Source organism: Oratosquilla oratoria, chromosome 1 (assembly GCF_046742065.1).
Source record: "Oratosquilla oratoria isolate Oo_2021 chromosome 1, ASM4674206v1, whole genome shotgun sequence".
Classification (NCBI taxonomy): Eukaryota; Metazoa; Arthropoda; class Malacostraca; order Stomatopoda; family Squillidae; genus Oratosquilla; species Oratosquilla oratoria.
Window position 1 is genome coordinate 91,876,494 of NC_134777.1, and position 10,834 is coordinate 91,887,327.

Genomic DNA, 10,834 nt, shown 5'->3' on the forward strand with positions numbered 1-10,834 from the left:
TCTCTCTCTCTCTCTCTCTCTCTCTCTCTCTCTCTCTCTCTCTCTCTCTCTCTCTCTTTCTCTCTCTGTGTTTTTTATAAAAATTTCTTTATGGTCCAACCTGGTAGTAAGAATACTGAAAAAACAAATTCCCAAAGATCTCGGACATACGGACAAGATATTTCCTGCAGTGGTCTTGTCGGAGACTAAGGGAGAAATTCCGGAGAGAGATCCCGGACGCATAGCGAAGACCACGTGAGAGTTCCGGAAGGCCTGAGACGCGAAGACAACACTCGCCCAGACACTCCCTCGCTTGACCACAGGTCCTGTCCGATGTCGCAACCAGATGAAGATTTTTTAAGAAAGAAAATTAATACTGTAGTTACTCTATACTAAGCTATCTCCACGTTGATTTGATAAGGCTACACGAGATGATTTTTTATGTTAAAGGAAAAAAAAATGAGTAGTAGTGTCTGACAAATGTATGTTTGCTTGTAGTGTACACATACTATATGTATATGTATATGTATATGTATATATAGCTATGTATATACATATATATATAATCACATACATATATGTTTATATACACATATTTGTATACACACACATATATATATATATATATATATATATATATATATATGTGTGTGTGTGTGTGTGTGTGTGTGTGTGTGTGTGTGTGTGTGTGTGTGTGTGCGCTTATGTATGTATGTATATGTATAACATCATTGACAAACGGATACAGATATAAGCAAATACATACAAACTTCTTCTTTTTTATATATATAACTCGAGGAGGTGAAAGGCTTCTCCTGATGATGTGATCCCGTGAAATACGACCTGACGATCACCGATGGAGTTACGACATTTGGCTCCGGGAGGATCCGGACGTGGCTCACGGGACGCTGTCGGATGCCACAGGATTGCCACAAGTATGCCAAAGGATACCAACAGTGTATCCTTCTAGATCCCCCGGAGCACAGTCTAGTACTTGAGGACATTAGGTTCCCTGGTGCCCTCTCCAGCGTATACAGCCTCCTCGAACAAGGAAGAACAATTTCAAATGAATATCATTGTCCCTAGGTAGTGAACCCAGGCTATGAGTCTGTGGATCTCATGCACGATAACAAATACGTGGAGACGAGTAGACTTGAGAACTTGTCTGTAAATAATTCTGAGCCATAGTGTCTCTTATCGCACAGTTAAACTAAATCAGCAGTGTGGACCTAAAGCTAGATTTGAGAAAAAAATAAATAAAACGACTCTTACGGGCCAAAATTGTTGCCACATTGGAAAAGAATGACCGCGGTAAAATGAAATCTCAGTTGAGGCTTTCGGGACCATAACGTCTACTATATATTATCATTCTTTAATTCACGCCAAACGGTTTAATTGTGTCTTTGAGAGAAAAAGAAAGAGAGAGAGAGAGAGAGAGAGGGAGGAAGGAAAAGAGAGAGAGAGAGAGAGAGAGAGAGAGAGAGTGGAGCTAAACATATTTCTAGTTATAACCGCTGGTCCTCAGTTTGAAGGAATTATGAGCAGGACGAGGAAAATAGAAGAAATTACTTTTATTGATTGATTTATCTATTTTATATACTTACTCATTAACGCTAATTTACGTTGGTGGAATCTCTGAGGAGGAGAGCAGAGGGAGAGTCGAGTAAATTGGACCACTTCATTGGGCCTTGGCTTCTTCAGGCAACCGCGCCCTTCTGCCGGCGGCAGCGGCGGTGGCGGGGGGAAATCCGGTTAACCACGTCGTCCTCCAGGGCCCTTTGGTCATCAAGACGCGGTTCACATGACCTTAATGTACCTCCAAAGTCCGAAGTCTGAAGACCGTAATCAGTAGTTCGTAGTCCACAGTTATCCATAGTCCACAGTCCAAATTCCAAATTTATATGACCAACAGACCTATTTACTATAGAAATGATATTAATGATTAACGGCGCCTTATTTTAGAAAAAAAAAATCAAAGCAGACGACTGGCCACTTATGCACAATTAAAGTGACGTCAAATACTCTTACTTTTCTTTTAGAAGTGACCTGGCGCACTGCATAGATTTCATTATGATTCGTCTGTGGACATCTCGTTCGAATCGAGGTTGACCCCGTAGGTGATTAAAATCCCTTCCCGAATGCCACATTGTACAACAATATACACGTTGCCATCTTGTGGTTGATGTCGCTCTGCAGTCTATTCCCGCTATGGCTAGAAGCTTTCAGTCAGTTAAAAGAGTGCCCTGAGATTGAATCGAACGATTGAGTGTATGTTATACCTTCTCGAGTAATTTGATGTTCTTAATCGTGGGATCTCACCACAGCTGGATAGAATCGTCAGGCGTTATACAGACTGAATGATATTAAATGACCAACAGGTATTGTTGGGTCAACAGTAACCCCCATATTAGAGCTTACATGGATCACACACACACACACACACACACACACACACACACACACACACACACACACACACACACACACACACACACACACACACACACACACATATATATATATATATATACATATATAAATATATATATATATACATATATATATACATACATGCATCTGTATCCAGTTCACTTTCAACTGTGTTCCCCCTTACTACCACACATTAAATACCAGGCAAGAAAACCTAGCCCCCATGGGGCACCAGACTCCCCGGGACACAGGTGACCTATTGGTTTTGGTATAACCTCATGATCTCTGTCGTGACCTTCCCAGCTGACTCCCCCACCTCTCCCCCCTCCCCCTCCCCTTCCCCCTCCCCCCTCCCCCCTGACCTCATGGTCTCCGCCGCTCAAGAAAGATCAAGGTCCGATGTATGTCTTGTGCCAAGCGAATGTGGACGGACGCTTGTCCACAGAAATTGGAAGTAGGTATGTATGTGTTTGTGTGTGTGTGTGTGTGTGTGTGTGTGTGTGTGTGTGTGTGTGTGTGTGTGTGTGTGTGTGTGTGTGTGTGTGTGTGTGTGTGTGTGTGTGTGTGTGTGTGTGTGTGTGTGTATGTGTGTGTGTGGTGTGTGCGTATGTGTGTGTGTGTATACATAATGTGTACGTATACATATTGCCTATAAATACTTATTTGTTGTTGAGGTATGTCGACATTTGCATGCAAAGGGCGCCCTCACAGCTGAATAGAATTATGTGGCAACATTAAAAAAAAAAAGTAAAGTAGATGAGAATGGGAAAGTTTTAACACGTCTTAACCAGAGAACTCAAGCTGAAATTCAGTAAAGGATCGAACTGAACACATTGTAGTGCTTCTTGACATTTACAAATCACAAGAACCGGTTCAGGGTTGATCTGATTCCCTTCCATTTCTATAGACGAGACCGAGAAATCTGGGTTGTGGCGTACTGGTCGAATTTGTTGATTTCTATAGACCAATATAAATAAACGAGTAAATATATAAATGAATAGATAAATAAAGGGATAAATAGATGAGTAAATAAAATCATAATGGTCAAGAATTATATTGTATCAAGTTTGAAGAGGTGATACAGATCGTGTACTAGTCGCCGCCATATTGAAACTTGACAACCGCGGCACAATTCGCAGTGGTGCCAGGGCGTAGACCAATCCACCAGTCTCTACCACCACCTCCCACCCTACCACTCCCTCCAGTGCCAATGTGTCAGTGACTCTCTCTCACCAAGAGAGCAGATCTGATCATGGCGTCCGTTAAGACCTGTTGCCAAGTGTAGTGAGATGTGTTTCAGTGCTTTTGAAATGAGGTGAGAATTGGCACCGTTGCATCAGTTGTTGTTGTTTTTTTTAAAGATGGCCGCTTTGGCATCCCTGCCCAACACCTATTGAAGACATTGGTGTTAATTTCGTTTCCAAAGCTCTTGGGATGGGGAGGATGAGGGTTGGCTTAGGACTTGGCTAAATCAAATTACCTGTGTTTAACCCCCTTCCCCCCAAAAAAATAAAAAATAAAAAAATAATGCGAAGTATGTTTCCAGATTAAAAAGACTAATCGAGATTATCTTAATCCAGTCAGATGCGATCTAATTCTCACCTAACTTCGTGTATGTTAAAACTATCGAGTGTTACGTGCTTAACCTGTTGGTCGCGGAGAGGTTTAATTGAGTATTATCATCACCTTTATAACGGTAATTTTTTTCAAGTTAGGATCACTTGGTGCTAGCAGGAATGAAATTTATAAAGTCACCACTAACGAAAAGGACAAGGACCAAAGGAAAACTATTTCTCCGGTTCGCTCAAAACATCAAGGAAGTAATTAATATCTCAGGCACCCACAATGTTGTGGCCGAGTTCTTAAAAAAAAAAATCGGCTATCTACTTCCTATGTCCAAAGAGTGCAAGTTCACCTCGATTTCCCGTTCTCTGTGGATAGCAGGGATTTACCGCATATTGCCATTTTCCCGAAATGAAACAACCCTTAGAACATCACTCTTGAATAGGTAGTGTGTATGTGTGAGTGTGTGTGTGTGTGTCTGTGTGTGTGTGTGTGTGTGTGTGTGTGTGTGTGTGTGTGTGTGTGTGTGTGTGTGTGTGTGTGTGTGTGCGTGCGTATTTGTGTGTGTGTGTGTGTGCGTGCGTATGTGTGTGTGTGTGTGTGTGTGTGTGTGTGTGTGTGTGTGTGTGTGTGTGTGTGTGTGTGTGTGTGTGTGTGTGTGTGTGTGTGTGTGTATGTGCGTGTGTGTGTGCGTGTGTGTGTGTATGTGTGTATATATGTATATAAATACACACACACTAATACATACATATATGTATATATATATATATATATATATATATATATATATATATATATGTTTTCCGTATTACAAAACAATGAAGACAGTAATAATTGTTTATGGGATAATGAGGTTCCAGAGCCATTCTCCTCGCCTCATCGATAGCACTTCCGTTACTCGTAAAAGAAGTGGTCATGGGCAAATGGAAAAACTGTCCTTCATCTTGCCCATTTTCACTTTATGACAGAAGTTGTATCAGCGTCCTGGCTTTGATACCCGAGTCTTAGGGCTGGCCGGTTAGTTGAGCTTACTTTACCAGTGTACCACGTTATGAATAATTGATTGCTAGCTTTATTTGCTGCAGGTCTTGTCTTCTCTTCTCCCCTCCTATATATCCCTCCTATCTCCTCCTCCCCTTTGCTGAGGGTATTATCTGTTCCTCACCCTTTTCCCTTCCCATCTCGCCCTTCCCTTTCCCCATCTATACACCTTCCCCCTCTATCTCAAATTCACCTGTCGCCATTTCACACTCTCCTCAATTTTACACAGGTCTCCGGCTCCCCTTCCTGTTTCTTTTAGCCGCTACCGTATCTATTTTCTTTCCTCTTTTTTTTTTTTTTGAGTCGCATTCCACGCCAGGTCCGTGAGTGAAGGTACGGAAGTGTCCGGGTTTCCGCAGTGCCAAACTCAGGGGCAGTCGGGGCGCGGTGGAAACCGAGTCGGCGGACGCGCATACTTCTGCGCACAGACCGGAGTGTACTTACTTTAGGGTGGATGATGGCGAAGAAGAAATGGAGTGAAGATAGGAAGAGATGGGAAGATAGAGAGAGAAAGAGAGAGAGAGAGAGAAAGAGAGAGGTGGGAGGTAGGGAGAGAGGGAGGAAGGAAGGAAGGAGGGGAAGTAAATACAATCGGAGACAGATAAAAATAGAAATATGAAGAGAGGACGTGAAAAAACAGAGGGGGGGAGAAGCAAGCGAGAAGTAATAAAGGAGTTAATGAGTGGGTGAATGAATGAGTGAGTGCACTTTTTGTACATAGAATTGATCATTTACTTGTATACAAATTCTTCCCTTGAACTTTGTATAGCACCTTTGCACTTTCCTCCAAAATTTATTTGATAGCTCAAAGGGATATACTTCAATGTCAACTGGTTATTACGTTTGTTTTGCTCTTTTGGGTGTTTTTCTAATTCTTTATTACTTTCTGCATTTTGTCTCGCTAGCTATCTAAAGGTCTATCGTCGGTATGCTTTTTCACTATGATTCTTTGCAAGGTGTGGTTCATGGCCAAGCCTTCAGAAGTTCATGTACATCAATCCCAATGACATTTATTTCTTTCTGTCTTTGCAGATGAGGTGGAAAAACGCCAAGTGGGAGAATCGCCCAAGCGTGTGGTGTGCTACTACACCAACTGGTCCGTGTACCGCCAAGGCTTGGCTAAGTTCGATCCCCAAAACATCAACCCGTACCTCTGCACTCACTTGGTTTACGCCTTCGGTGGTCTTACAGACGAGTTTGAGGTCAAGCCCTTCGACACCTACCAGGACATCAAGCAGGGCAAGTAGAATTTTCCACGTGTCCACTCTGCCCAGTTGCCCCTCACACGATTAACCGTATATTTACACTCTTCAACTCTGATAGTACATAAACACGATCGTAACATAAATGGGGAGGAGAACTTTCTCTGGCTGGAACACGACAAGACAATCTCATTACTCTGTAACTTCAGTTGCAGTTCATTGACATTATGGTCTATACAATAACAACAACAGCAGCAGCAGCAGTAGTAGCAACACTAACAATAACAATAACAGTAACATCAGCAACAGCAACAAAAGTAGCAATAACAAGAACAACAAGAACAACAAGAACAACAACAACAATGACAACAACTTACTGGGTCCTTGACACTTCCCAAGAGCAGGCTCGTGTGCAGAAACTAACCAAATACCAAATGCACACGAACAACTTGTATTTTAGACTTTCTCATCCCAGTCACCATGTTCATTGGGGCCAGTTATGTTCCATGATCACCCAGGAGTTTCTCTTTAGCTGAATAAAACCATCTGGCATTAGCTAGAAGTAATTTTAAATATATGATATTCTAAACAGAGGGTGTAAGTGGGATATACTGTAATGTGAAACCACCAAGGAAGAGATACATCATTACATTTTTTTTTCTGATTTTGACATAACATGGGACTCTTCACAATTCCGATAACGTTCTCCTTCTTCAGGCGGTTACAGCAAATTCAACGGCCTAAAGCAGTACAATCGGGGACTCAAGACCCTCCTGGCCATTGGCGGCTGGAATGAGGGTTCGGGAAGGTTCTCCGAACTGGTGTCCCTTCCGGAGTACCGGAAGACCTTCATCATCTCATCCATCAAACATCTGAGACGCTACAACTTCGATGGTCTCGATCTCGATTGGGAGTACCCGGCCTCGAGGGACGGGTCTGCTCCTGAGGACAAGGAGAACTACGCTGCTCTCGTCAGGGTGAGTAGCGAATTTGCCTCAAAGACGGAGACGGAGATCTCAGTGAAGAGTATAGAGCTTAAGAAGAGCCGCCTGAAACTTGCGATCGTTCTTTTTCGTCGCATTTTTACTTTTACTTTTGTAACAGGATTTATGTACATACACACACACATGGGCACCTGCATGTACAGTTACACAACGCACGTATACACATACACACACACACACACACACACACACACACACACACACACACACACACGCACACGCACGCACGCACGCACGCACACACACAAACACACACACATATACATATATATATATATGTATATATATATGTATATATATATATATATATGTGTGTGTGTGTGTGTGTGTGTGTGTGTGTGTGTGTGTGTGTGTGTGTGTGTGTGTGTGCGTGTGTATGTGTGTGTGTGTGTGTGTGTGTGTGCGTGTGTATATATTTTTGTGTGTGGATCTATTGGAAACCTCTCAGATACGAAACTCCAGTATTCGTCACGAAAAGTTATTTTAGAACTACTTGCTTTACTTCACCCCCATTCATCACTACGACAATGAACCATCACCTTTTTCACATCCGGCAGTGGATGGAGGAAAGAATCTCTCAAATAACGTTTCCTCTTACGGTATAGCTTGTAGGGGACCACCAAGGTCGCGCTGTTTGCAGAATGAAGTGGCGATGACGTCAGATAGGATCTGATGACGTCATGGTTTGTTTACGCTCAAGCAATAAAGGAGAGGGTTTTTATTTGTTTATTCAATTATCCATTTATTTATCTATTGATATTTTTGGGTGATTAAAATATTTCTGAGAATGCCAGTCAGTCTTACGTTTGGGGTAATTGTTATTACGATTATTGCTTCAGATTTAATTATTTATATTGGGCATTTGTGCATATCCTTTTTATCTTTATACGAACTCTAAATTCCTGTACGATTTAAAGATCATCCATCACAAAGCTTTTGTCTTTCTCGCCGCTTTCTTTGTTTCATTTTGTCTCGGTTCGATTCTTTGTTCTCACTGCTTCCTCTTTCTGAACTTCCTCTTCCTTGTCATGAATCCCAGTGCCCCTGACTCCCCCCCCCCCCATCTTCGATGACCTCGAAGTCTTTCGAAAATCTTCTCCCCAGTTTCACGGTTCGGTTTCGGTCCATGAAAAAAGCACGAATATGGAAGCTGTGTACACACGTGCCCACATACATGGATTCATACACACATACACACACATGTACATACGTGCATACATAGGTGCATACATACGTGCATGCATACATACATACATACATACACACATATACGCATAAATACATACATACATATATATACATACATACATACATACATACGTGCATACATAGGTGCATACATACGTGCATGCATACGTGCATGCATACATACGTACATACATACATACATACATACATACATACATACATGCATACATACACGCATAAATACATACATACATACATATATACATACATACATACATACATACATACATACATACATACATACATGCATGCACACGTGCATACATGTATCCATTCACTTATACATGTCTTGGAAAAAATGAAAGTGACAGAAGACAAGATAATGGCACCGAACTTAGCACAAGGTCGCAAGGATGATCAGCCATGTTGCTCTCGTTCTTTTATAGTCTCCAAGAGTCTTTTTACGGAAACAGACTTTTATTGAGCCAAGTGTTCTTGATCCCAAAATGACCTCCATCACTTTCCAGGTCATTATATATTTACATTATTTATACCCCACAAGGATCGTGAACAACCTGCCATTATTAGAGTACAATAGCTATTTTACTCGGCTTCACGGCACTGGCAGCAGTCAGACACAAACACAACATATTTGGGGTGGAGGAGTTTTGGTGGAAGAGAGTGAAATATCAGCAAGCCACCTCTTCATTGACTTGTGCAATACGCTGAGCGGATCATTTCCCCCCTACTGCGCAAGCGCGCTGCAGTCGACTTGCGTTACCTCTCCCCAAAAAACGATTAAATGAGGAACACACAAAACAAGAACGTAAACACCTTCAAAATTCTTGTCGACGCGTGAGAATACGATTCAAAATGGAGGCGTTAAGTGCATTTGAATATTATCAAGATGAACTGTTTGTTCAAGTTGAGATATGCAGTAGTATAACAATGCAAGGCCAACATTTTTTCGACTTTTTCTTTTCTCTTTCGTTTTTGTCCAAAAGCTTGTGGGAATGTATGTCATATGGAACCGTTAGAGAATTTGAATATAAAGTCCGTTAACTGGTATTCGCATGTCGCTATATGTTAAGTAAAGACTCCTGTATTTTCGTTATAAGAATATTATAGACCTGATTTGGATGAGTGCAAATAGATATAATCTAATAGATTGTTTCCTGTTCAGTGTAAGTGCATGCATTTCAACTCCCGGCATATCTATTTTTGGATATTTAAAATACAATGTGTGTGTGTGTGTGTGTGTGTGTGTGTGTGTGTGTGTGTGTGTGTGTGTGTGTGTGTGTGTGTGTGTGTGTGTGTGTGTGTGTGTGTGTGTTGACATTTGAATAGACATACCTATATATATGCATGGAGTTCAAATAAATATACCTCTGCATATAGCTTTGAATACGCATGAGTTGCACGTCCTTTATTTGGGACTGAGGATGGCGCATGCGCGCACGTCGAGTGACGTAATGTCGCTTGGCCCACTCCCCAGTGTGCAATCCTCGTCAGTCTTGTGCAAGCCGGAGTTGAGACGATTGTTCCCATTGTGCAGGTAGATCACTGATGATCCACAGTAACTAGTGAGGGGTTCAATGCATGGACAGTATTGCCCAGGTTATGTTGAAGTCCTTTCTGCCGCTTTTATCATCAGACCTCTTTTCCTTTTTTCTTTTCTGTTTTCTGCTCTCTTTCTCTCTCTCTCTTTCCCTTTTTTTCTTATTCCTCATTTTATCTTTCTTACGCCGGCCTCGTATGTGTCTTTCGTCTTTCTTGTCGTTTTTTAACTCGTTCATCATCACTTTTCTCTTTACACACACACAAACACATACACACACATACACGCGCACACACACACGCACACACACACACACACACACACACACACACACACACACACACACACACACACACACACACACACACACACACACACACACACGTACACACACACACACACGCACACACGCACGCACACGCACATGCACACTCCTACAGTTTGAGCGAGAGAGAGTGATAATGAGAGAGAGAGAATGAGAGAGAGAAAGAGAGAGAGAGAGAGAGAGAGAGAGAGAGAGAGAGAGAGAGAGAGAGAGAGAGAGAGAGAGAGAGAGAGAGAGAGAGAGAGAGAGAGAGAGAGAGAGAGAGAGAGAGAGAGAGAGAGCGCAAAGGAGAGGAGATATGTGAAAGAGAGATAGGCCTGTGCGAGGTTCCCGGCCTGAGCGTAAGTGTCCGAAACGGGGCCAAGCGGGGGATCCAGGGAGCCGGGGCCTTCCAGCTGACCGCAAGGCCCTACTCGGCGCGCCCCGACAGGAACCACTTCACTTTCGCTAAATTCTTCCGATCTGACACGATTCCTTACCATCTCCATGGAGGGGAAGGAAGAGGAGGGTTGCCGTATACAGACGCGGGGACAAATAAACTTGA

At 42.4% G+C, this 10,834-nt stretch overlaps 1 protein-coding gene across 10 annotated transcripts in view; it reads left to right on the top strand.

The window, feature by feature from the left end:
- The window catches only part of Cht6 (Chitinase 6), a 114,617-nt gene that overhangs the window by 55,869 nt on the left and 47,914 nt on the right, over positions 1-10,834 (top strand). For all 10 annotated transcript variants that reach the window (XM_076180251.1, XM_076180155.1, XM_076180569.1 and 7 more), the window contains exons 3-4: positions 6,046-6,252; positions 6,933-7,192. In XM_076180251.1, coding sequence (XP_076036366.1) covers positions 6,046-6,252; positions 6,933-7,192 — 467 coding nt within the window. The remainder of the gene's footprint in view (positions 1-6,045; positions 6,253-6,932; positions 7,193-10,834) is intronic.